General features: G+C 42.6%; 1 protein-coding gene across 4 annotated transcripts in view; it reads right to left on the reverse strand.

The window, feature by feature from the left end:
• Positions 1-27,108, reverse strand: part of tjp1b (tight junction protein 1b) — an 81,299-nt gene that overhangs the window by 24,467 nt on the left and 29,724 nt on the right. For 2 of the 4 annotated variants that reach the window (XM_080436675.1, XM_080436674.1), the window contains exons 6-19: positions 25,180-25,286; positions 18,471-18,639; positions 16,507-16,654; positions 11,615-11,736; positions 10,498-10,603; positions 9,708-9,858; positions 8,940-9,048; positions 7,084-7,303; positions 5,712-5,896; positions 4,597-4,692; positions 3,683-3,765; positions 2,246-2,456; positions 801-901; positions 8-376 (exon numbers count right to left, since the gene is read on the reverse strand). In XM_080436675.1, the coding sequence (XP_080292801.1) occupies positions 8-376; positions 801-901; positions 2,246-2,456; positions 3,683-3,765; positions 4,597-4,692; positions 5,712-5,896; positions 7,084-7,303; positions 8,940-9,048; positions 9,708-9,858; positions 10,498-10,603; positions 11,615-11,736; positions 16,507-16,654; positions 18,471-18,639; positions 25,180-25,286 (2,177 nt within the window). The remainder of the gene's footprint in view (positions 1-7; positions 377-800; positions 902-2,245; positions 2,457-3,682; positions 3,766-4,596; positions 4,693-5,711; positions 5,897-7,083; positions 7,304-8,939; positions 9,049-9,707; positions 9,859-10,497; positions 10,604-11,614; positions 11,737-16,506; positions 16,655-18,470; positions 18,640-25,179; positions 25,287-27,108) is intronic. The other 2 variants (XM_080436676.1, XM_080436673.1) reach the window with 1 other exon arrangement.

The following is a 27,108-nucleotide window of genomic DNA, read 5'->3' on the forward strand; positions in this document are numbered from 1 at the left end:
CGTTTACCTGCTGCGGGGCGGCGGCCATCTTGAACCCGGCAGGGTCGACGATGCGATTGGCCGGGTCAGGCTGCGGCTGCGCCGGCGGGTGCTGCTGGTACCCGGGGTACCCGGGGCCGTCCTGGATGACGGCCGGGTCGTCCCGTACGGGCTCCGAGGAGCGGGTGATGGCGGGCTCGGTGGGCAGGCCCACCTCGTCGTTCAGCGTCTCGTCCAGCTCCTGGTCGGTGTAGGCTCCGCCCTCGGTGTCCGTGTCCTCGTAGTCGGAGGTGTGGCGGCTGTCGGTGCTGTACATGCTGTACTCGCTGCCCGGGGCCGACAGGTAGGACAGCCGGTCATCATGGATGTCCAGGTCGTCCTCTGGAGCACCGTCAGCCTGGCCAGGAAACAACTATTACATTACATTACATTACATTACGTTACGTTACGTCACGTCACGTCACGTCACGTCACGTCACGTCACGTCACGTCACGTCACGTCACGTCACGTCACGTCACGTCACGTCACGTCACGTCACGTCACGTCTAGCTAGATGGTGTTAGATACTAGGTGGTGTGTGGGGTTAGGGTCAGGTGGGGTCATACAGTAAGTAGGTGGTGTTAGGGTCGGGTGGGGTCATACAGTAGGTGGGGTTAGATACTAGTCAGGTGGTGTTAGGGTCCGGTGGGGTCATACAGTAGGTGGGGTTAGATACTAGTCAGGTGGTGTTAGGGTCAGGTGGGGTCATACAGTAAGTAGGTGGTGTTAGGGTCCGGTGGGGTCATACAGTAGGTGGTGTTAGGGTCAGGTGGGGTCATACCTTGCCCTCTGACACCCAGACCAGCTGGTTCTGCTGCTGTTGAATCGTCTCCTTCAGAGCTCCATACCAGCCGTCATTCATGTTGTTCATGTTAATGGTGGCTGTGAAGGACATTTACATATTTACATATATTACATAATGTTCATGTTAAAGTGGCTGTGAAGGACATTTACATTTACAAGGTCAGGTAGGTTATTGTGGGCCATGAATGTTCAAAATCAGGATGGAATATGAACAATCGGACAGATCGGTCTAGATCACTTGACTAGTATAGAGCTAATGTGTACCGATAGTTCTGTTTGGACAGAATCTTTAGGAGTAATATAAATAAAATAGTTTAGCAAAAATCGGCCTCCTGGTGGTGCTATAATAGGGCAAAGTGAAATGGGTGGAATTTATCGTTGTAGTTATAGTGCTTAGTGTGAACGACCCTTAACTGCTGGAATTCCCCCGCAGGATCGATATAGGTATCTGTCTATCTATCTATCTATCTATCTATCTATCTATCTATCTATCTATCTATCTATCTATCTATACATACCTACTCACTCATTGTTTTTTATTTTCTTATTTACATTTACAAAAAAATTATCCGCTTTTCTCTCCTAATTTAGTCATTTTGCCAATTGATTTCCTCCCCACACACATTCACTGCTGTTGTATCCTGCTGACTCAGCTGCCAGAGAGGAGCCCCCACCGGGAGGACGTAGGGCCTTCGTCCTACCCTCCCGCCCAACACTCCGCGTTGACAGGCTCCGCCCCCCCAGCCCGTAGGAGTACATGCAATGACACTTATCCCCCCCCCCCGCCCCGCCCGGCTGCCCTCCCCTGAACACGGGCCAATTGTGTTCATATAGACGGCCGACAAAGCCGGATGCACCACGGTGGATTCGAACCCACAACCTCTGTGGTGGTGGGCAGGCACTTTACCACTGAAAACTAAATAAAAACTAAATAAAAACTAAGCTATGATGACTAAAACTGAGACTAAATATATTGACGATTTCGTCAACAAATAAAAACTACACTAAAATGTTAGTGAGGGACGAGTGGAGAAGAGATCCAGTAGAACTAAAAGACAAGTCATTTTATGTTTGGTTGCGCTCGGGTGTTGATCTCTGAAAATAGCCGATCTACAAGCTCACAACGTGTCGCACTGCGACGCGTTGTGAGCTTGTAGATCGGCTATTTTCAGCATGCAACCAAATTGTAAAATCAGCCATTACGACGCCATCAAGGCACCGCCAAAATACATTTTAGTCGACTTATGATATTTAGACTAAAAATAGACAAAAACAAAACAAAATTGATGACTAAAATATGACAAAAATAAATGGAATTTTATTCAAAAGACTATGAGTAAAACTAAATCAAAATTTGCTGTCAAAATCAACACTGATTAATATAATGATATAATGATTATAATATGTTTACACAACACTTACTGGTGAAGAGGTGGTGGTTGTTCTTCCTCAGTTTGATGGCTCTCTCATAGAGCTTCCTGGCACTCTTCCTGGACTCCACACACAGCCTGGTCCTCATGTTCTTCACCCCCTGCTTGTTGTCCGGGTTGAGGAACACCACGATGGGATACCACTGGGCGTAGTTCAGCCGGTCCACCGCGTTGGGCGTGATGTCCAGCACTGCATGCTTGTCCTGCAGGAGAGAACGTTACGTACACCATGGTTATTATAGTTATGATGGCCAGCACCGCATGCTTGTCCTGCAGGAGAGAACGTTACATACACCATGGTTATTATAGTTATGATGGCCAGCACCGCATGCTTGTCCTGCAGGAGAGAACGTTACATACACCATGGTTATTATAGTTATGATGTCCAGCACCGCATGCTTGTCCTGCAGGAGAGAACGTTACATACACCATGGTTATTATAGTTATGATGTCCAGCACCGCATGCTTGTCCTGCAGGAGAGAACGTTACGTACACCATGGTTAGTATAGTAGTTACGGTAGCTAAAATAAAACTAATGGAATAACAAAAAACTTAAATTAAAAAACTAAACAAAACAAAACATTTAGTTAGCGGAATTATTTGTTTTAAACAAGGCCTGGCATTGTCATTTTCAAGCCGTGGGCATACATACATACAGTACATACAGTACATACATACATACAGTACATACATACATACATACAGTACATACATACATACATACATACATACATACATACATACATACATACATACATACAGTACATACATACATACATACATACAGTACATACATACATACATACATACAGTACATACATACATACAGTACATACATACATACATACATACATACATACATACATACATACATACATACATACATACATACATACATACATACATACATACATACAGTACATACATACATACATACAGTACATACATACATACAGTACATACTTAATAGCTTTTTGTTTAGTTTTTTCTGGACAGATCTGATGTTTACAGTGAGAGAACATTATGCAACCTGTTGTTCTTGAATGTGCTCGACCGTAAGCCGCGCTTTGACCACACTTCCGGCGCCCGACCGCAAGTGTCGTCAAAGCGTGATTTAAAGCAAGGACCATAGGATAGGCACAGGTTTTTAACTGTGACCGATCCGTTATGGAGTTATGGAATTTCTGTACTGTACCACTCGTCCTAGGATATCATAACGTCATAATAAAGGTAAGAATAACGTCGGCCGAAATTCTCCTTTAAGGTTGAGGTTGAAAACCACTGGTTTAGAACATGATTACATAAAGAAGAAAGACATACTAATAATAATAATAATAATAATAATAATAATAATAATAATAATAATAATAATAATTGTAATACTAATACTAATAATATAATAATAATAATAATATAATAAAGCCATACTCTGTCAATGATCTGCTTGATGGTGTGAAGACGGATAATTCCTGAACTGCGCTGGTCAGTTCCTGCGTCTCGAGGTTCACTTTCTGGAAAACATGGGAAAAGATGCTGAGCTGATATTATATTTGATACTGATAAGAGACAATACTAGTGAATTATATTTATGATAGAGACAACACTAACTTATATGTGATGATAGAGACAACACTAGTGACTTATATTAGATGATAGAGACAACACTAGTGACTTATATAATATATTAGATGATAGAGACAACACTAGTGACTTATATTTATGATAGAGACAACACTAGTGACTTACCGGTATATTTATGATAGAGACAACACTAGTGACTTATATTTATGATAGAGACATATTTGATGATAGAGACAGCACTAGTGACTTATATTTATGATAGAGACAACACTAGTGACTTACCGGTATATTTATGATAGAGACAACACTAGTGACTTATATTTATGATAGAGACAACACTAGTGACTTACCGGTATATTTATGATAGAGACAACACTAGTGACTTATATTTATGATAGAGACATATTTGATGATAGAGACAACACTAGTGACTTATATTTGATGATAGAGACAACACTAGTGACTTATATTTATGATAGAGACATATTTGATGATAGAGACAACACTAGTGACTTATATTTGATGATAGAGACAACACTAGTGACTTATATTTATGATAGAGACATATTTGATGATAGAGACAGCACTAGTGACTTATATTTATGATAGAGACATATTTGATGATAGAGACAACACTAGTGACTTATATTTGATGATAGAGACAACACTAGTGACTTATATTTATGATAGAGACAACACTAGTGACTTATATTTGATAATATATGATATAATAGATGTGAGGTGGAATTACACTGACTTACTGGCTAGCTCAAAAGTCACTGGCTCTTCTCTTGCGAGTTTTTCTCGAGCCACGTCAGCGATGGGCCCAAATATCACCACAGGCCTCAGGAACCCAGCTGCACCAAAACACAAAGACAAAAACACAAACATCACCACTGATTCATTCCTTTAAAGACAAAAAAACTTCCACCTCAAGCAAACGTTCATCTAGACATACGATCGGAGATCTGTGCCTAACGAAGCATCTGGGGAAAAGAGCTGCTAAGTGCTAACACACCTACACACACTGCTTTGAAAACCTATCCTGATACCTTCCCAATACGCAGGGCAGACCTAAAGTCTTTGTGTTGTTCTGCAATGCAGTTAGTTTTTACATTTCTGAATTGTTCCCACACAGTTCTACATTGAATTGAGTAGCCCTAGAATGGCTGTGATATTAAATACATTGAATGTATTCCACAACCAGAGATCAACCCCATGCCCGCCCGGGTAGCAGAATCATTTATAGTCATAGCGCTGCGTGTGTAACTCCCTCAATAATTAATTCCTGCGACTTGGAGTCAGATATTGCCCTCTAGTTTCATATCCATTTGAAAGTTCTGGCAGAAAAAAAGTTAAATATTTCCACTTTTCCACGAGCTGCACACGGACAACATGCTCTGCCCCCGACATTTGTTGCGATTGGTGCGGGGTAATTAATCGTCACCTGTCAATGTTGTGCCCCATACGTTTGTGCTTCTCAAAGGAAGTTTTCATTTGTTCAGTCCAACAATTATTTCGGACCCGTCGCATGTAGAGAATGTTGTCCGTGTGCAGCTCGTGTAAAAGTGGATATATTTGACTAAACACTCGTTTTCTGCCAGAACTTTCAAATGGATATGAAACTAGACGACAATATCTGACTCAAAGTCGCAGCAATTCATTATTGGGTGAGTTACACACGCAACGCCATGACTTTAAATGCTGCCGCGATTAGTCTGCTACCCGGCATGGGGGTGAACTATGGCTGTGTATCTGAATACATGAAATGTATGTAATATAACCTTCTATCAGTCACATGACTAACCTTCTCTCAGTCACATGACTAACCTTCTATCAGTCACATAACTAACCTTCTCTCAGTCACATGACTAACCTTCTCTCAGCACCACCCTCTCATAGGCTGGGAACTTGGTCTGGACGGGCTGAGCAGACAGGTCTTCTCTGCTCTTCCTCAGGTTCCTCTTGGAGCTGCGAAGGCCCCGGAACCTCCAGAAGTCGGCCCTGTCGCCCCCTGCTGTCTTGGGGAGGGTGTACTGCACGCTGGACAGCTGCTCGGCTCTGGTGACGACACACAATGACAGAGACATGCAGTTAAAGATGGATCCTGAAGGAAAGTGACACATCCACAGAGATTTGAAAAGGTTACCACCATTTGGTTGATGACCACGCTCCCAACGCCTCCCAGGCTGTTTTTCATTGGATACTGCTTCAAATAACGTCCAATTAAAAAGCGAGCCCTGCGGCTCACCGTGTTAAAACGTTATCTCAGTGAACCCCACCGCGGGTGTCCTACATTTGACTCCAAAACATGTCTCAATAGTCTGACACATGTTAGGTTAGTGTGAGGTTAAGGTTGGGGGGGGGGGTTCATAGACCTCAACGGCTGGCATAGCGGTCTGGGCACCTAGGCTGCCAATGCCGATCCCGACGACCTTTGCTGTGTGACACTCCCCAACTCTCTCTACCCATGTCCTGTCAGTCTACTGTGTACTATCAAATAAAGGCAGAAAAAGCCAAAAAATATCTTTAAACCCCCCCCTCAAAATTCAACGTAGCTTAGAGCTTAGCTTGACAAGACGAGCCAGGCTCGTATGGGGTGGGCGCTACTTTCCCCACAAAGAACTATCCAAAGAAAATTATTATTATTATTATTATCAAATCAACTGGGGCGTGGCCGTTAGGAAAACAACACCTGTTCTTGTTGGGGATGATGCCTCTAGTGGTGATAAAGGATAATAACACCTGTTCTTGTTGGGGATAATGCCTCTAGTGGTGGTAAAGTGAAACAACACCTGTTCTTGTTGGGGATGATGCCCCTAGTGGTGATAAAGGATAACAACACCTGTTCTTGTTGGGGATAATGCCTCTAGTGGTGGTAAAGTGAAACAACACCTGTTCTTGTTGGGGATGATGCCTCTAGTGGTGATAAAGGATAACAACACCTGTTCTTGTTGGGGATAATGCCTCTAGTGGTGGTAAAGGGTAACAACACCTGTTCTTGTTGGGGATAATGCCTCTAGTGGTGGTAAAGGGTAACAACACCTGTTCTTGTTGGGGATGATGCCCCTAGTGGTGATAAAGGATAACAACACCTGTTCTTGTTGGGGATAATGCCTCTAGTGGTGGTAAAGGGTAACAACACCTGTTCTTGTTGGGGATGATGCCTCTAGTGGTGGTAAAGGGTAACAACACCTGTTCTTGTTGGGGATGATGCCTCTAGTGGTGGTAAAGGGTAACAACAACACCTGTTCTTGTTGGGGATGATGCCTCTCTCCACCTCTTGGTGGTTCTTGCCGATGCGGATGGCCAGCCAGGAGCCCAGCTTGCCATTGTAGAGCGTGTCCACCACGCGGAACACCTCGCCCTTGTTGAAGCTCAGGCCGTACGGAGACTCCTTCTCGTACTCAAAGTGCGTCCGGATGTAGAACGAGTCGCCCACATCCGACTCCACGATCCTCCGGTACACTGAGGACCAATCACATTACAGTACACTGAGGACCAATCACATTACAGTACACTGAGGACCAATCACATTACAGACCAATCACATTACGGTACACTGAGGACCAATCACATTACAGTGAGTACACTGAGGTAAGACACACAGACCAATCACATTACAGTACACTGAGGTCAGACACACAGACCAATCACATTACAGTACACTGAGGTCAGACACACAGACCAATCACATTACAGTACACTGAGGTCAGACACACAGACCAATCACATTACGGTACACTGAGGTCAGACACACAGACCAATCACATTACGGCACACTGAGGTCAGACACACAGACCAATCACATTACAGTATTCAAGGCTTCATAGGGTGTGTAATTGATAGAAAATAAGTATTTTTTTGGGTGAACTACTCCTTTAACCACATGAACCCTAGCATCCCTGTTCTTGGCATGTCATGGTAGGTGAACATTAGGCGAAAATAGGCAAACATTAGGCATGTAACGATTCACTCAACTCACGATACGATTCAAATCACGATACAAGGTTCACATTACGATTTACGAAGACTAATTGTTTTTCCAGACAAGTGCCCATCCGTGTACGTGTGAACTGTCCTATCAGCGTCCTCGCTCAATGTTCTGTGATTGACAGCGAAGGTTGGCCAATCAGGTGGCGAGTTCGAGTGAAACCGAATGGAACCGAGTCCAGCCTGAGTGTACCCGACCAAAAACGAGCGGCAGCCATCTTTTCTGACCGCTATTTTCTCTGCTGTTTTAAAACTTCAAAAAGCTCTCAAACTTCTATTTTGAGGCACGGAATTTACTTATAAGATATCGTTCGGATAGAGTTTTGTTGTTTAACTTCATATATGTGGTCAATTAATCATGACAGAGCCTATTTAAAAATAAAAATTCAGAGAACCGGCAGGGGCGGGCAGTGACACGCATTGTATCTGAATAAAGCAACCTATTTTCGGCATGGCCCTTTCAGAAGTCCCCCTGCGTCACTTGTCTGGTGGTCGGGGAAACAAACTGCTGATGAGGAGGGGGGTGGAGTGGAGGGGCGGTGTTTGACAACAGTTTTTTTCTTTTTTTGATCTCTGAAGTTCTCTTTTCAATACAGTAGCAAATGACTGAAAACTTTTTTTTAATCAATTCTCCTAAAAAATCCAGTATTTTCTTCCCTTTTTTTACACGCCCTCTGCCGTTTACATCGCAATACTTTTTTATTTAATCGATTTAAATTGTCACCAGTTTGAATCGATTTCAATCGATTTACGATAAATCGTTACATGCCTAGTGAACATACTTGCAAAAAATAGCAGATCTACAAGCTCAGCTTGTAGATCTGCTATTTTAGAGGCTAGATATGATGCTGAAAATCTAGCACTGATCAGAGCACTACGTCGCACAAAGCTTAGCCAATCAAAACCGGACATTAGTAACATTTGTTGGCCAATCAAATCCGGATGTTGTGTTTGTGACGCCCCCCCGCACCCACTGTCCACCAATGAGACCATTTTTATATTAGAAGATTTAGTGTACAGGGTTCCAAGTACAGACCCCTGGGTCATCCTGGCCAATGAAGTACAGCATGTAGGGTTCTAATGTAATGTAATGTAATCCACCTCCACTCACCATCTTTCTTCTTCTGGGCCAGAATGCTGACCTCTTCACCTTTAGGAAGGTCCAGGAGGAACAACACAGCTTCTTCCCGGATGATGTTTGCAAAATCTACATTATTTACCTGCAATGAAGAGAGATCTGTGGTCTGTATGCTATTGCTTACAACTTTAAAATAATGTCAAGAGGTTAGCCTTAGGTTTAGGTTGTATCTCCAAATGACATTGATAGCCAAGATATTAAACATAGTTTTCTATCCCCTTGCCAGCGTATAATTGCCTCAATCCGATGATATTTGAAACGCTGTGGAACCGACATTGTGTCCCAAAAACACAAACAAAATAGTCCCTGTGGGTTAGCGGAGGGATCTGTGTATCCATAGGAACGACAACGTTCCAACCGCGATCCGCCATTTTGGGGCTTCGGCCCGCTGAAAACTAGTGGTTCAATGCAAAAAAAAGAAAAAGTTACAGCTGTTTTTCTGAAAATCCCAAACAGGAAGCGGATGGCTTCCTGTTTTTTTGGAACGACGTCACATCCACATTCTACTTCTCTGAATGACGATCGATCATTCCAAAGCTGTGTTAGGTCGCCCCTTGTGGAATTTTCCCCAAAAAATGAAAGAACGCATCAATGCGATCTTAGCCATCAAGTGATGCATTTGAAAGAACGCATCAATGCGATCTTGGCAATCAATGTGTTAAAGCATATACCTGATATATAGTGAATAATATCTATGTATATTATAGTGAATACTATGTGTAAACTGTAAATATAACTGACCCTGAGAATCTGGTCTCCTTCCTCCAGACCTTCTTTAGCAGCAGGACTGTCCTCCAGAACTCCAGCTACAAAGATTCCCACATCGTTTCCTCCGGCCAGACGCAGACCAACGCTCTCTCCTTTCTTAAACTTCACCAGCTTCATGCTGGGCCTGAGAACACATTTATTAACATGTTATCTATTCAATATATTCTATATATCTATTCATTAACGTCATGCTGGGCATGAGAACACATTTATTAACAATTATCTATTCTATAAATCTATTCATTAACGTCATGCTGGGCCTGAGAACACATTTATTAACATTTATCTATTCTATAAATCTATCCATTAACTTCTTAAACTCAAAAGCCTGAGAACACAATGTATCATCATTACCTCATGTATTAACATTTATGAATGGACCTCATTCTATTGAATAACATGTTCTATCATGACTGTCGGATTTAAAGCCTGTACGTCCAAAGTTACTTTTCAGGAAATGCGAGCATGTCAAACATTTGAATGTTGTTTCTTTCAAAAATAGCAGATTTACAAGGTCACAATGCCTCACATCACTACTTTTGCACACGAATGTCATAACATGACAAAATATCAAAAAGGGCATTACATAAAAAAAAACATAAAAATATGAAATATGGAGATAGAGAGTTTGTGCCTGTGAGGGACGATACGTTGAACTCTAAGGTTTGGTTTGTTTCTTTCCTCCAACGCTAGTGATGATGATAACGATAATGATAGATGTGGGCAGCACTGGGCACAGGGTGGTGATGATAATGATAGATACCGTAAGATGCTGTCATCGTGGGCGGCGCTGGGCACAGGGGCATCAGATGGACTGACTGGCAGGTCCACGTCAGGCTGACCGGGCTGGGCGTACACTGGCTTTGGCTCTGAAACAACACACACACACACACATTTATAAAGACTTTTAAATGCTCAAAACCATACATGCATTTAACCCTTTAAGACATGGGACGCATCTGTGTCACATCTTTTTTGATTCGAGCTAAAAAGCAGCATTATTTTACACTTTAGCTATTAAAAAATAGCAGATATACAAGCTCATAGCACGGCACCGAGTGCCCCGCTATGAGCTTGTAGATCTGCTATTTTTTTTAAGTCGTGAAAATGTGTGCACAGCTTTGAATATATATTGTTTTAAAGCGAACATTTTTAACTCGAATCTTTGCTTCTGGGGGGGTCCCTGGAACAACATATTTTGAGATGGGGGTCCGCGGCCAAATACATATCATTGTGGGGGTCCTTGATATGCAAAAGTTTGAGAACCACTGATATAGAAACATACGTTTTTTCAGAAAACTGTTGGGATTTAGAAGACATTTGTAGAATCGGCCTCAGGTCTTAATGGGTTAAATCAAGGGGCTAGCATCCGAGTTGTAAATTGAGGCTATATAGGAAGTGTGACAGTTCATATGAATGGCCTGTAGTCTCGCTGTTTCACCCCTGCTGGTGTCAGAAGCTATTAGGCTCTATTCAAGCGGATGGGTTATGGCAGAACTTTACACTTGATTTTATACCATATGCTTCCAGTCGCTATAGTTTAAAGTCTTCCTTCAATCACCATGATATGTGTTTTGGTAAATTATGGTCCCATTTATTTCAAAATTGATGATAAAGTAAGGTATGCTATAGGAGGGGCGTGGCTGCCTTGTGATGATGATGATTTGATTGACAAGCTACAAAACCAATAGCATGAATTCCCACCCCCCGCTCTGGTCCCAACCAATAGCATTCATTTCCGTGTAAATTTTTCGGACTGGATATAGAGAGATGGCGGAATTGAAATTGCTGAAAAATAGACTTCATTTACACACACACACACACACACACACACACACACACACACACACACACACACACACACACACACACACACACACCTGGGAGAGGAGGAAGAGGTTTCTCCTCTCTGGATGAAGAATCCAGAGGTTTAGGAAGAGGAATCTCATCCACCATCTTGGATGCTGACGTCTTCACCCGGTCATCATCACGAGTTCTGTGGCTGGACACAGAAACATCTGTATTTAACTCCATATTTAACTCACTGATTAACTCTTTATTTAACTCCTTATTTAACTCTTTATTTCAACTCTTTATTTCAACTCTTTATTTAACTCTTCTCTGGCTGTACACAAAAACAACTCTTAACTTTAACTCACTGATTAACTCTTTATTTAACTCACTGATTCTCATTGTTTTATCTCTAGGACCCCATTCTACACTGTAAAATCCTCAGGGTTCTTTAAACTCTGAGAATGACATGAAGGTCACATGAAGTTAAGATCTGGGGGAAAAAAATAATAATTTACGAACATGGTACTAACATGTAAAGGTACTCTTCAGAATCACAATCACATTTATTGTCAGGTTTACAGGTGTTAAACAGTGGGTGAAATTATTTTTTTGTGCAACAAGCTCCATCGTTTTTGTTATTTCCATAAAAAGAAAGGGAAGAAGAAGGGGGAAGAGGGATCAATCAATAAGAAATAAATGATCTACATATTTACACATAGTACCTGAGGTGAGACATATGGTGCGGTAAGTACCTGAGGTAAGACATAAAGGTGTGTGAGCATAGCAGCAGATCTATACTGAACACATGATATGCTATGGACTTAACGACGCAGTCAGCTGTGTAAAGCTTCATTTGTGCTTCGCCGTATGGCGGTGTTGTTGCGTATCGAAAATAGCAAACATACAAGCTCACAACGCGGCGCGTTGTGAGCTTGCAGGTCTGATATTTTCAACGCGCAACACCATCGTACGAAGAATAGGCTGATCTATCGGATAACTGCAGCGCTGTGAGGCGCACAGCAGCAGCGGCAGGCTGTCGGGAATTAACCGACACTGACATTGTCAGATCATGATAAAAACTTTAAATGATTATGATGGGTTTTAACAGTTGAACTACTTTATCCAAATAATAATATTAATAATAGGCTTAAATGATAAAATAGCCTAATAACAGCGTTTTCCCAATCGGCCAAGGTGGTTTATAATTAACGGCCAATTAAACATTTTATCGGTCATGGCTAACGGAAACACTGGGTCAGGAATGTGCTTCCATGTTAAATTCGACACAAGCTGTCAAAAACGAATCCAAATGGACCATTTGATTGTTCGTCTCTCTCTGCCGGATCTTCACTTTATGTTGTTGTGTGCTGTTAGTGTTACACTACAGATACAGAGGAGGTCGATGGGGCGGAGCTACAGAAGAGAGGGGAGGTCACAGATGGGGCGGAGCTACGGTCAGAGGTTAAGTCCAGACCAACAGTTTAGAGCATGGTGGTCTTGAAGGTCAGTGTTCTGCCTTTCTTCTCCTTCATCTATTTTTAGATCAGTTTATGGAAGGATGGCAGAGAAAGAGAAAGGTGTGGCTCTGGTTCCACTTTAACTCATTGAGTGCCATTGACGTGTTTCACGTGTTTTACCGCAATGGCGCAACGTGCCAATGACGTGTTTGACGTGTTTTTTAGAAAAAAAAATTTCAGAACCCAAGATATCATCATTTGAAGATTTGCTGCTCCATTCACTTCTTGTTTAACTTATTACTGAAAAAGGCTGTATCTCGGCTCCTGAGCACTTTTTTTTTTACTATGTATTTTTCAATGTTATTATGTTATTTTCAAAAGGCAGACAATTAATGTCAACAAGGTCCAATGACCTCGTTGACATTTGTGAAACCACACAGTGCAACCTTCAGTGATTAGCACCCATCAGGCGGAGTCCTGCAACGGGCCGGGTACCCGCGGATACCTGACGGGTACCCGCGTTTGATGGGTGAAAACGGGTGAAAATTTTACTTTGATAAGATCACGGGTACGGGGACGGGCGGTACTGAACTAATCGCGGGCGGGTATCATTTTATTGTGAAAATCAGAGAGCACTGTTTCCGCCACAAAAACACATTGAACATCCTGTTAAACCTTCAAATTAAAACCATCTGATGACATAAACAACGACACATGTGTGCTGCGTAGATGCGCGTTCGCGCGCGTGGCTTAAGCTCGCTCCTCCGTCTTCACTTGATTTCTGTACAAACCTGACCACTGAATGTAGCGCTGTTGTTGAAGGCTGCTATCTTTTTCAACACACTTTTCAATAGGATTTACATTTTACACGGGTAAACGGGCGGACAAGGGGTCGTTTATTTGACGGGCGGGGCGGGTCTGGTTCGTATTTTGAAATAATCACGGGTGACGGGTCGGTCCACGGATCTGAGTATTTTTTTATTTATTTTTTCCTTTAATTTTTATCCCGTGATTTTTGTAACCCATTTCTTTTCACCCGGTGCCAATTTCCTAAGTGATCCTGGGCGCTACACCAGTCCTACACCAGCGCTACACCAGTCCCCCACAGCCTAGGGAGGCCAGGGCCGAGCTCATGCTTCCTTCAATGCATGAGAGCCAACTGACCTTCTTGTCACCTGACAGGGGGGAGTTTCCCTGGTAGGACGTAGCGCGTGGAAGGAACACGTTATTCCAACCAGTTCCCTTCCCCTCCATCAGGCGCCCCGGCTGTCATGGGGGAGGCGGTATAGTGACCAGGATTACTACATGTTTTCGTGAGGGTATTAACTACCCTAGGAGACACGGAGAGAACATGCAACACAGCATGAGTATTGACGGGCGGGGCGGGCGCGGGTTCTCAAAATTGGACCCGTGCAGGACTCTGCCATCAGGGGATCCAGGGGGGGGGGGGGCTGTCAGCAGGGAGTGTTGGGCGGGAGGAGTAGGACGAAGGCTCTACATCCTCCCGGTGGGGGCTCCTCACTGGCAGGTGAGTCAGTAGGATACAACAGCAGTGACAACACACTAATGTGTGTGAGGAGGAATTAATGGGCATAACGACTACATTGGGGAGAATAAGGGGGGGGAACTTAAATAAAAATAAAAGGTAAAGGTCAAGCAGATGGAAGAGGTGGGACAAAGTCCCTATGTTGCAAGTCCAAGTCGAGTCTCAAGTCTTTGCTCTCAAGTCCCGAGTCAAGTCCAAGTCAACACAGCCAAGTCCCAAGTCAAGTCCAAGTTCTCAGCTTTTTGTTTCGAGTCCCACACAAGTCCTTAGCATTTTGTTTCGAGTCCCACACAAGTCCTTAGCATTTTGGTTCGAGTCCCACACAAGTCCTAACCTTTTGTTTCGAGTCCCAAACAAGTCCTAACCTTTTGTTTCGAGTCCCACACAAGTCCTAACCTTTTGTTTCGAGTCCCACACAAGTCCTAACCTTTTGTTTCGAGTCCCAAACAAGTCAAAATGTTAATTCAAGATATGTAAAGATTTACATAAATCATGAGCATTTTTCACAATTTGCATTTGTTTTAAAACAAGGGTTCTTCCAGGCCAACAGAACGCAGATACTGTACTTTTAATTTCCTCCTTGAGGACAGGGTTTAAAAGGGCCCTTTTTAATGAATATAATGTAATTTTGTACAATCTGTATGGTAGAGTATGTTACTACAATATAACTTATACAATCAGGGTGGTTGTATTTTGTCTCCCTGCTCTTCTATTGAGACATTTAGATAATGTCAAAGGCCATGTCTCACCTAGACACAGGATCTGACACAAATTCAGTGTATCCTCTGATCAAGCAGGCAGGCTCTATTATCAAAATGGTGAAATTTCAGCACTTGCACAGGAAACCGCGTTCAAATCCGGGGTAGAAGAGGAAATGCGCTGAAGTGGTCAATGTATGTTTTGTATTAATAACCAAAATCTACAAAGTAACTGGTACCTAAAGTTTTCAAATAAGCAGGAGTGAAGCCGGTGTGTTGTTTGTTTGGTAACGTGCAACATGTGGGCCAGTGTTGCCAAGTATCGGGAGAGAAACAAGCGAACCGACTTCCAAAAACAAGCCAAAAACAAGCCAAAGTTTGTCCAAAAGTTAGGGTAAATAAGCAGCTTTGGCAACACTACACTAGGTGTCACTGACGGCCGGGATTTCTGACTAATAACATTATAGTTGATGCACACTTTTTAAACATTTTTGGCTTGCTTAAGTGACTTGAAAGTGACTTGAAAAGACTTGAATTTTCAAGTCAAGAGGGCTCAAGTCAAGTCAAGTCTCAAGTCTTTAGCCTTCAAGTCAAGTCAAGTCTCAAGTCTTTGGCATTCAAGTCCCAAGCAAGTCCAAGTCTATTTTTGATTTGGTCAAGCAAGTCTAAAGTCATCAAAATCGGGACTCGAGTCCAAGTCGAGTCTCGAGTCTCGAGTCCAAGTCCCCACCTCAAGAACCACAGAGATCGCAAAACAGCCTGAGATCACCTCACAATAATTACAAGATCATGTGATCGTGAGGTGTCATTGTCACATGTACCTCCACAACACTTCTTGATGGCAAAGATAGCTTTTCAAAATCATTGTACATTCATTTAAAAACACTATTCTACATCCATATATGATGTTCTACTGTCACTACTGTCACTAATAATCATCTAGTATAAATCTATAATTCTATCATAAATCTATGTATAAACTAGGCAACTAGCCACCTATAATTCTATCATATCTATATATACATCTATGTATAAGGCAACATCTATAATTCTATCATAAATCTATAAAACTATTCATCATCTCTATAAATCTCAGACTTACGGCAAAATCCAATGTAGGAGTCTATGAAGGAGACATAAAGTCCAGCATGGTTACACACTGTATGGAAAAAACCTTATGAACATGTGTGTGCGTGCGTGTGCGTGTGCGTGTGCGTGCGTGTGCATGTATGCATGTGTGCGTGCACGGGTGCGTGTGTGTGTGTGTGTATTTGTACCTGCCGTTGCTGACGTGTGGGGGGGAGGGTCTGGACTGGTCTGAGGGATCAGACCGCCGGTCGGGAGAGTGGGATCGGGAGCTACGGCGATGTCTGTCGTTGGATCGGTTGGAATGGTCTGACGCCAGAGAATGGACGTCTGAAATGTCTGAGTACACACCACAACACAACACAATACATTACATTTACATTACAGTCATTTTGCAGACACTTTTAACTTTTATCCAAAGCGACTTACAATAAGTGCATTCAACATAGATAGGCAAGAAAACTACTAATCACCAGAAGTCTTAAGTGCATTCTCTTCTAAAACAAGCAACTAAGAGTATACCTAGCGCTAAAGTAAAAGTGCAATATATCAGTTACCTACTTTCTTAAACAGATGAGACAAAAAGGAAAATCTAATGAGCAAGATCTAAAACCAACTAGAAAAAGTGCTCCTCTGAGCACAGGTCTCCGCCAGGTCAGGTAGGTTATTGTGGCCTCCTGGTGGCGCTATAATAGGCCAATGTGAAAAGGGTGCAATTTTTTCTTAGGCCTTTCAATCGGACACTGCATTCATGATTTAAGGCATTTTGTTCCAAAAATGTGTTTTGCTAAATTAGACCTGCTGGTGGCGCTATAACAGGCCAATGTGAAAAGGGTGGCATTTCTTCCTCGGCCTAGTGGGAAGCTGCGCGCAAGATTTCACGGAAATCGCACGCTGATGATTTGAGGCATTTTGTTCAAAACGAACCAATCCTGCAAACTTTGAAAGCCAATCTTAGCCAATCAAGATAGAATATGGAAGATCGGACATATCCACGTTGATCACATGACTATAGAGATACTGTTTACCGATTTGCGTGAAATCGGTACACAGTAAATCTGTAGGAGTGATATCCAAAAATGTGTTTTGCTAAAATCGGCCTCCTGGTGGCGCTATAATCGCCAATCTGAAAAATTCAGGGCAGATGTTCGGCTTTGGCATCCAGGGGGTGTGTGTGCACAGTGTTGCAGCGGCTGTAATCCAGGGGGTGTGTGTGCACAGTGTTGCAGCGGCTTGGCTAACGGTGCCAGAGATTAGCTGTTCACAGACAGACACACGGACGGACGGACACACGGACGGACAAGATGCAAAACATACTCTCGCCATGCCTTTCGGCCTGGCGGAGACAATAAGTGTATCAAATAAACAAGATCCAATAAAACAAGAGCTCGTACAAATAATTGACAACAAGTAGGCAAGGCTAAGAGGAAGGGTCAGGGTAGTGTTTCCTGAAGAAAGATGGACAGTGACTCTGCTGTCCTGACATCAGTGGGGAGTTCTTCCACCACTGTGGGGACAGAACAGAGAAAAGCTGTGACCGCGTAGATCGGCCAGAAGGACCACTGAGCGACGAGGCAATCAGTCGCCCCGAGGCGGCAGACCGAAGTGGTCGGGCAGGGGTGTAAGCCTGGACCATAGCCCGGAGGTAAGAAGGAGCTGTTCCTTTCACTGCCCTATAGGCTAGCACCAGGGTTTTAAACTGGATGTGAGCCGCTACGGGGAGCCAGTGTAGAGAACGGAGAAGGATAGTTGTGTGGGAGAACTTGGGGCGGTTGAACACGAGACGAGCTGCAGCTTTCTGAACAAGCTCCAGAGTTCTGATGGCAGACGCCGGGGCACCAGCAAGGAGGGAGTTGCAGTAGTCCAGGCGGGAGATGACAAGAGCCTGGCGAATCCTCCTCCTGATGTTGTAGAGGAGGAATCTGCAGGACCGTGTCACTGATGCGATGTTTGCCGAGAACGACAGTTGGTCGTCCAGGGTCACACCCAGATTCCTTGCAGTCCGAGTTGACGTCACCACAGCATTATCAATGGTGATGGCCATGTCTCGGTGCGACCATAATAATCATGGCATGTCAGATACACACTGCATCCTATTACAGGTCCCCAGACCCCCGTGGGGGTCCCCAGAGCCCTGGTTGAGGTGAGTTCTCACCGTCTCTATCAGAGGCGTTGGCTGAAGGCAGGCTGTCGTCCATGTCTGGGATGTTGAGCAGCGTGGCGCGCTCGTCTCTCTGCACCACCATCTTTAACTTGCCCTTTGACCTCTCAATCAGCTTCTTGGCGTCTATCAGGGACAGGTTCTCCGTCACCGTGCCGTTAATCTGACAGACAGGAACACAACATGTTTAATCTGACAGACAGGAACACAACATGTTTAATCTGACAGACAGGAACACAACATGTTTAATCTGACAGACAGGAACACAACATGTTTAATCTGACAGACAGGAACACAACATGTTTAATCTGACAGACAGGAGGACAACATGTTTAATCTGACAGACAGGAACACAACATGTTTAATCTGACAGACAGGAACACAACATGTTTAATCTGACAGACAGGAACACAACATGTTTAATCTGACAGACAGGAACACAACATGTTTAATCTGACAGACAGGAACACAACATGTTTAATCTGACAGACAGGAACACAACATGTTTAATCTGACAGACAGGAACACAACATGTTTAATCTGACAGACAGGAACACAACATGTTTAATCTGACAGACAGGAACACAACTCATTTATCATATGTTTTGTCTGATTGATTGATTGATTGATTGATTGATGTACTTTATTTAGTAAGACATGAGAACAACAGTACATGGAAGTACAGATTCACAATACAAGGTCTACTAAACTGGAAGGCACATAAAGCACTGAGCTTGTTTAAAATGAGATCCCCATGCACACAAATCATGATGACATATAAGAGACGTACCATCAGCTTACAGGTTACTGGTATGAAACATAAGAAATATGTACAAGAAAAAAATTCGGGGGGGGGGGGGGTTAGGTTAAGACAGGGGGTGTTAGGTTAAAAAGAGCAGAGTGGGTCTCATATCGTCAAACCTCCTATCGCCGTTTTACAGCGTTTCTATTTTCTTTAACCCACTAAGACGAGGAAAGCATCCCGTCGTTTTAGATTTTAACCACTTTAACCATTAGCTTATACTTGGGGCTATTCAAAAATAGCAGATCTCATTTATAGTTGGTATAACGTTCGTAAGCCATTTTTTAGTTAACGCCTTTTTTGACGCTACTAGTAATACCGTTAACAAATATTGATCTTGCTTAGTACAATGCAGTTCTTCTAGGTCAGCAAGATACATGGTTTTAAAATCAAAATTAATTTCAATTCCTATAACGGCTTCCAGGACACTGTGGACACTTCTCCAACATGGGACAACAGAAGAGCAACCCCAAAAAATATGAAAATGGTTCACCATCGTCTCCCTACATGATCTCCAACAATCAGATATTGAATATCTTCTTTTCTGTGCTGGAGTGCAAAAGAAACGGGTCACATTCTTCCAGCTGAATTCTCTCCATGTGAGGGAACTAGTCATTTTCCATTGGTGTTTGCATATCCTGTCCCATTCTTCCGTAGTTATTGTAAGGTTGCTCTCTGCTTCCCATCTTGCTTTAATATTCAGATTTTCAAATTTTGAAGGACCACATATAGTTTTGATACTATCTTTTGATAAGTCTTCATACGCATTTTGGAACGTTATACCAACTATAAATGAGTGGAATGATTTAATCTATAATATATTTATTATGGAGAGAATTACATTTAGCTTTAGAGGTCAGACTGAAGTCTTCATGGACAAACTGGTTTAAATGGCTTACTCATGTCTCTACATTAAGACCAGATTGTATTTGAATTCAGTTATTTTAATTTAATTTCCTTTATTTTCTCTGATTGACCATACTGTATTGAATAAGGTGCACATTGAATTTGTCCCATTAATGGACCTTTTGTTCTCCGGTTTTGAAGATGTGACCAAGTGTATGGATTATACGTATGCATAACTAGTCAATAAGTGACCAAGTAGAGAGACAGTTTCCTCCCCTTATATGTTTGTATTTGTATGTTTTGTATGTTCGGTTTGTTTGTTAGTAATGTGCTAGTCTTTTCTTTTTTGTGTATGTTTGTTTTCATGTTCTGAAAAATCCAATTTTAAAAAATGGGGGAAAAAAATAGCAGATCTGCAATTTTTTTCCCTTTTTAAATCAGGACAATTTGTGCCAATCTTTGAATGTTTATGTTTTTTAAAGCGTTTTTAACTGTAGGGATTTTACAAATGTCTTCTAAATCCTAAAAGCTGTAATATCAGTGGTTAAAAATGCATATATATATTCAAAGATTTGCACACATTTATTTTTCACGATTGTTTTTGGAAAATAATAATAATAATTGTAGTGGACTAAAAGTACAATATTTGCCTCTGAGATGTAGTGGAGTAGAAGTAAAAGTACCGAAAATTGGAAATACTCAAGTAAAGTAAAAAGAAATACCTCAGAATTGTACTTAACACATTGTGTGCCAACGGTTTGAAAAGCCATGCGTGGAGTGCAATAAACGGTTATAACCGTTTTTCAATTTGTTTCCTTATTTATTTATTTTTCACAAGGGGCGGGCTAGCGCAACTTTGGGATCATCCACGGTCTCTAAGAAGGAGAGGACAGATGTGGATCCATGCAAAAAAATCTACCTCCCGTCCACTCCCATTATATCTCCTTGATAAAAAACCTCCGTATCTCCTTAACGTTTTACAGTGTTGAAATCGAGCCATTTTCGGTGCGCGATCACTCAGCAATGGCGGGTCGCGTGAGAGATGTTATTGTTCCAGGCGTTAGACGGGACCCTCCACCGTCGTGCACGCATCCATTGTTTACATCCGCGTCCTCGTAATGGCTTCTACAGCATTGGCTCTCAAAGTAGGGTCCGGGGACCCCCAGGGGTCCTTGAGGGAGTTCCAGGGGGTCCCCAGCTAAATGATAGATAGTTAAGAACCAAATGGACCCTTATGGGTCTGTAACTCTGAGAGTGTACAAATGGAACTAAATGGACCCTAACGGGTCCATTTGGTTCCATTTGTACACTTTCTGAGTTAAATTAACATTGATTTTACAATATAAATTGGGGTCCCAGATATATAAATGCCATTAAATGGGGGTCCGTATAGCCTAAAGCATGTCAAACCTGGGGTCCTTGAAATTTAAATGGTTGAGAATCACTGCTAGAGCAAGAAAAATCTTCTCTTATGGGGGTCCCTGGCATATCTTTTCAAATGGGGGTCCGCAGGCTAATAAGTGTCAACTTGGGGGTCCTTGGCATGAAAAAGTTTGAGAACCACTGTTCTACAGCACGCAACATATCGGCGTAGAGCAGAGAGAATGCAGCACTAGATGTACCCTGTTTTAATAAAACTCTAGCACTTAATGTGTTAAGTACAGTACTTGAGTAAATGTACTTATAGTTACTTTACACCACTGCTCTCACCGGGACCGTACCTATGTTCCCCAGGTTCTATGTTCCCCAGGTTCTATGTTCCCCGCAAAAAAGGTTCTATGTTCCCCACTTACCAAAAAAGGTTCTATGTTCCCTGGGTTCTATGTTCCCCTTTTACCTAAAAAAAGGTTCTATGTTCCACGTTTACCCCAAAAAAGGTTCTATGTTCCCCATCAACAAAAAAAAGGTTCTATGTTCCCCGCTCACCCAAAAATGCAGGAAACATACATTTCTAATTTCCAATTATTAATAACATCTCTGAACACACACAACTGAACATAATGGGGAGAAATTACTATCAGAAACTTGCCCGCCCCTTTCCCCTGGTGGCCAACTTGGTGATATAGAGCACCTTGTAGCAACTCATAATGTAATAACGGCGTAATAACAGTTCATAATATAATAAACTAAATGTCATAAAAGCTCATAATGTAATAAAATCATGAGCGATAGCGCAATAACAGGTTTTTGCATAATATAATAACGTAATCATTTGTTACATTAAGATTATTTTTTTATATAATTTTTTTTGACTTTATCTGCCTTTTATTAGATAGTATACAGTAGTCTGAGAGGAAATGGGGAGAGAGAGATGGAAGTCCGTCGGGATCGGGAGTCGAACCCGCGACACGCTGTGCCCGGACCGCCACGCCAGCCGTCCGGGCCATAACTGGTCAAATTGTTGAGAAAAGTGTTACATCTTATAATCAGTATCAGTATCATGGTCAGTGTCATGGTCAGCATCATGCTCAGTTTCATGGCAAGTATCAGTATCATGTTAGTATCATGGTCAGTATCATGGTCAGTGTCATGGTCAGCATCATGCTCAGTTTCATGGCAAGTGTCAGTATCATGTCAGTATCATGGTCAGTATCATGGTCAGTACCATGTCAGTATCATGTCAGTACCATGTCAATATCATGTCAGTATCATGGTAGTATCATGGTAGTATCATGGTCAGTATCATGGTCAGTATCATGTTAGTATCATGGTCAGTATCATGGTCAGTATCATGTCAATATCATGTCAGTATCATGGTAGTATCATGGTAGTATCATGGTCAGTATCATGGTCAGTATCATGTTAGTATCATGGTCAGTATCATGGTCAGTATCATGTCAATATCATGGTAGTATCATGGTAGTATCATGGTCAGTATCATGTCAGTATCATGCCCATATCATGACAGTATAAACTTTTTTAACATCATATAAACACCATAAAAGGCCTACACCAAAATGTAGGGGAGAAAAAAAACAACCTTGTCAGACAAGAGGAAATGCCTGTCAAAAAGGCAAGGGGTTGGGGGATATAGCCAATAAAAAAACATGCATCATTAACAACAACAACAACAACAAAAAAAGCAAAACAACACCAGAACTACACTAAAATTGAAGAAATGCCAGTAAAATTTTTAAGATATGCCTATCAAATTTGGCAAAATCTAAAATGTACACGGTCTAGCCCATGTAAATGATACGGCTGACAGCCCTCCAGTATGAAGGCAGATCTCTGTGGCCCTGATTGTATTGCGGTTAAACATGAGGTATCATGTCAGTATCATGTCAGTATCATGGTCAGTATCATGGTCAGTAACATGTCAGTATCATGTCAGTATCATGTCAGTATCATGGTCAGTATCATGTCAGTATCATGTCAGTATCGTGTTCAGTAACATGTCAGTATCATGTCAGTATCATGTGTCATGTCAGTATCATGGTCAGTATCATGTCAGTATCATGTGTCATGTCAGTATCCTGGTCAGTATCATGTCAGTATCATGTGTCATGTCAGTATCATGGTCAGTATCATGTCAGTATCATGTCAGTATCATGGTCATATGATATGACCATGTGATCATGGTCATATGGAAAGGCACGGCCTGTCCGTGTGTTACCAGCTAATCTCCGACACCATTGGCCCGCTTGCTGCGAAACTGTGCACACACACTCCCTCGATACCAATTCAGAACCTCTGCCCCAAATTTTTCACATGGGCCTGTTATAGCGCCACCAGGAGGCCAATTTGTGCAAAACCCATTTTTTGACATTACTCCTACAGATTTTATCCAAACGTCATGCAAATCGGTACACAGTATCTCTATAGTCATGTGATCAACCCGGATCCGATTTCCGATATTCCATCCTGATTGGCTAAGGTTGGCTTCCAAAGTTTGCAGGATTGGTCCGTTTTGAACAAAATGCCTCGAATCATGAACGCAGCTTGCAATTTCCGTGAAATTTCACACACACATTCCCACTAGGCCGAGGAAGAAATGCCACCCATTTCACATTGGCCTGTTATAGCGCCACCAGCAGGTCTAATTTAGCAAAACACATTTTTGGAACAAAATGCCACAAATCATAAATGCTGTGTCCGATTGCCGTGAAAGGCCTAGGAAGAAATGGCACCCTTTTCACATTGGCCTATTATACCGCCACCAGGAGGCCACAATAACGTACTTGACCTGGCGTAGACCTGTGCTCCGAGGAGCACTTTTTCTAGTAACTTTTTTTATATGCTTTATAAATTAAGCACTTTGAAACTGAAGATGATGGCCAATGTTGATGATAGTAAAAATGATAATAATATCGTATCGATATTGTGAGCCCAATATCATATGTACCGTGAAATTAATGTATCGTGACACCCCTGAATAGATTTTGAGTCATGTCAAAGAAGTTTTCAAAACATGATATTTTGACACTTTAAAAACTGAAAAATTACAAATAACTAATGGGTATAAATACATGTATTTAAACCTTTTTAAATGTCTCTCCATTTCCTGCATTTTTGGGTGAGCGGGGAACATAGAACCTTTTTTTGGTTGAGTGGGGAACATAGAACCTTTTTTAGAACCTTTTTTGGTTGAGTGGGGAACATAGAACCTTTTTTTGGATGAGTGGGGAACATAGAACCCTTTTTTGGTTGAGCGGGGAACATAGAACCCGGGGAACATAGAACCTTTTTTGGGGGGGGAGGGGAACATAGAACCTGGGGAACATAGAACCTGGGGAACATAGAACCTGGGGAACATAGGTACGGTCCCCTCTCACCTATGGAGTCGGTGGAGGCTCCTCACTGGCAGGTGAGTCAGTAGGATAAAACAGCAGTGTCAACACACACAATGTGTGTGTGTGTGTGTGTGTGTGTGTGTGTGTGTGTGTGTGTGTGTGTGTGTGTGTGTGTGTGTGTGTGTGTGTGTGTGTGTGTGTGTGTGTGTGTGTGTGTGTGTGTGTGTGTGTGTGTGTGTGGAGAGGAATTAATTGGCATAAGGACTAAAAGGTCTAAAAAAAGAGAAGCCTAAAGTAAAGCAGGCCATCGTTCGTCTCTCACCTTCAGCACAACGTCTCCTTCCTGGATGTTTCCATCTCGTGCGGCGAGGCTCTCTGGGGAGATGTCCTTCACAAAGATATGGCTGGCCAGACGAAGACCATATTCTGCTTAGAGAGGGAACAGACAGGATGTTAGTCTGTCTGTCTGAGTCTGTCTGTCTGTCTGTCTGTCTGTCTGTCTGTCTGTCTGTCTGTCTGTCTGTCTGCACTACTGACATCCATGGAGTTTTAAAGAAACGGAGTGATTTTTCCCGTCTCTACACCAACAATAGCAGATCTACAAGCTCAAAACGCGGCAGGCTGAGTCGCGTTTTGAGCTTGTACATCTGCTATTTTTGGTGAATGCCCCCCCTCCCCCAGAATAGGTATGCTGGGGTTCAAGTGGTTAAAGGTAGGGCAACAGATATGGGACAACATCTCACATTTACAGTATATAGTAACTAAGTCCATATCTAGACAACATACAACATGCGATGACATCACAAGAGGGGGAAGTTGCTAGTTGTACTTCATGATGTAAATGGTGCATTTATATAGCTTTACCTTCACCCATTCACGCACGCACGCACGCACACACACGCACACACCCCCCCCCCCCCCCCCCCCACACACACACACACACACACACACACACACACACACACACACACACACACACACAGACACACAGACACACACACACACACACACACACACACACACACACACACACACACACACACACAGACAGCAGAGGAAACCATGCAAGGCACCCCTAATGGCTATAGTACACGCTGCAGGATATTTATAACATATTTATAACATGCTCTAATGGCTATAGTACACACTGACAAAACCCCCGATCTGACGCTTTTGGCTTTGATCGGCGAGGTTTTGCTCGCTGTGTGGGAAAGGCTCTGAGAGAGGATCTACCCGCGATAATAGCGCTGGGTGACTCCCCGAGCGTTTCTAGATATCTAGCAGAGAGAGAGAGAGAGAAAGAGAGAAAGAGAGAGCGAGAGAGAGAGAGCAAGAGAGAGAGAGAGTGTGTGTTTTAACTGACAGATAGATGGATAGTTTGCAAAAAAAAGTCACGGTGGCACAGATTTATACAAAAGAATGCTAAAAAGGACCCAGATAAGCCTTCAAGGCGTTTCCATTAATCAGGTCCTGTGTATTCCCGAGAGAGAGAGAGAGAGAGAGAGAGAGAGAGAGAGAGAGAGAGAGAGAGAGAGAGAGAGAGAGAGAGAGACATACAGAGAAATAGATAATTATTTAATGTCAATTAATAGCGTCCTGTCCCGGTCTCGGGCATATTATGTCACGGGAGCCGTGCATGTTTTTGTGAGACGTTGGTGAAAATGAATTGGAATACAAACAGATGTATGTATCGGGTCTGGATCGCATCCTAGTGAACTCTTGCAGTGTGCGCTTGTCGGCGATCAATTGTGTAGTGAAAACCACAACGATATATGACAGCCCATTTCAAGACAAATACTTACGATCAGATGACTCCCCGACCACTTTAACAGTCCTACAGTGTGTACCTGGCCTAACTGTAACTGTTTAACAGTCCTACAGTGTGTTCCTGTCCTAACTGTAACTGTTTAACAGTCCTACAGTGTGTACCTGGCCTAACTGTAACTGTTTAACAGTCCTACAGTGTGTTCCTGTCCTAAATGTAACTGTTTAACAGTCCTACACTGTGTTCCTGTCCTAAATGTAACTGTTTAACAGTCCTACACTGTGTTCCTGTCCTAAATGTAACTGTTTAACAGTCCTACAGTGTGTACCTGGCCTAACTGTAACTGTTTAACAGTCCTACAGTGTGTTCCTGTCCTAAATGTAACTGTTTAACAGTCCTACACTGTGTTCCTGTCCTAAATGTAACTGTTTAACAGTCCTACAGTGTGTTCCTGGCCTAACTGTAACTGTTTAACAGTCCTACAGT

This window comes from Gymnoscopelus braueri (genome assembly GCF_963280865.1).
Source record: "Gymnoscopelus braueri genome assembly, chromosome: 9".
Classification (NCBI taxonomy): Eukaryota; Metazoa; Chordata; class Actinopteri; order Myctophiformes; family Myctophidae; genus Gymnoscopelus; species Gymnoscopelus braueri.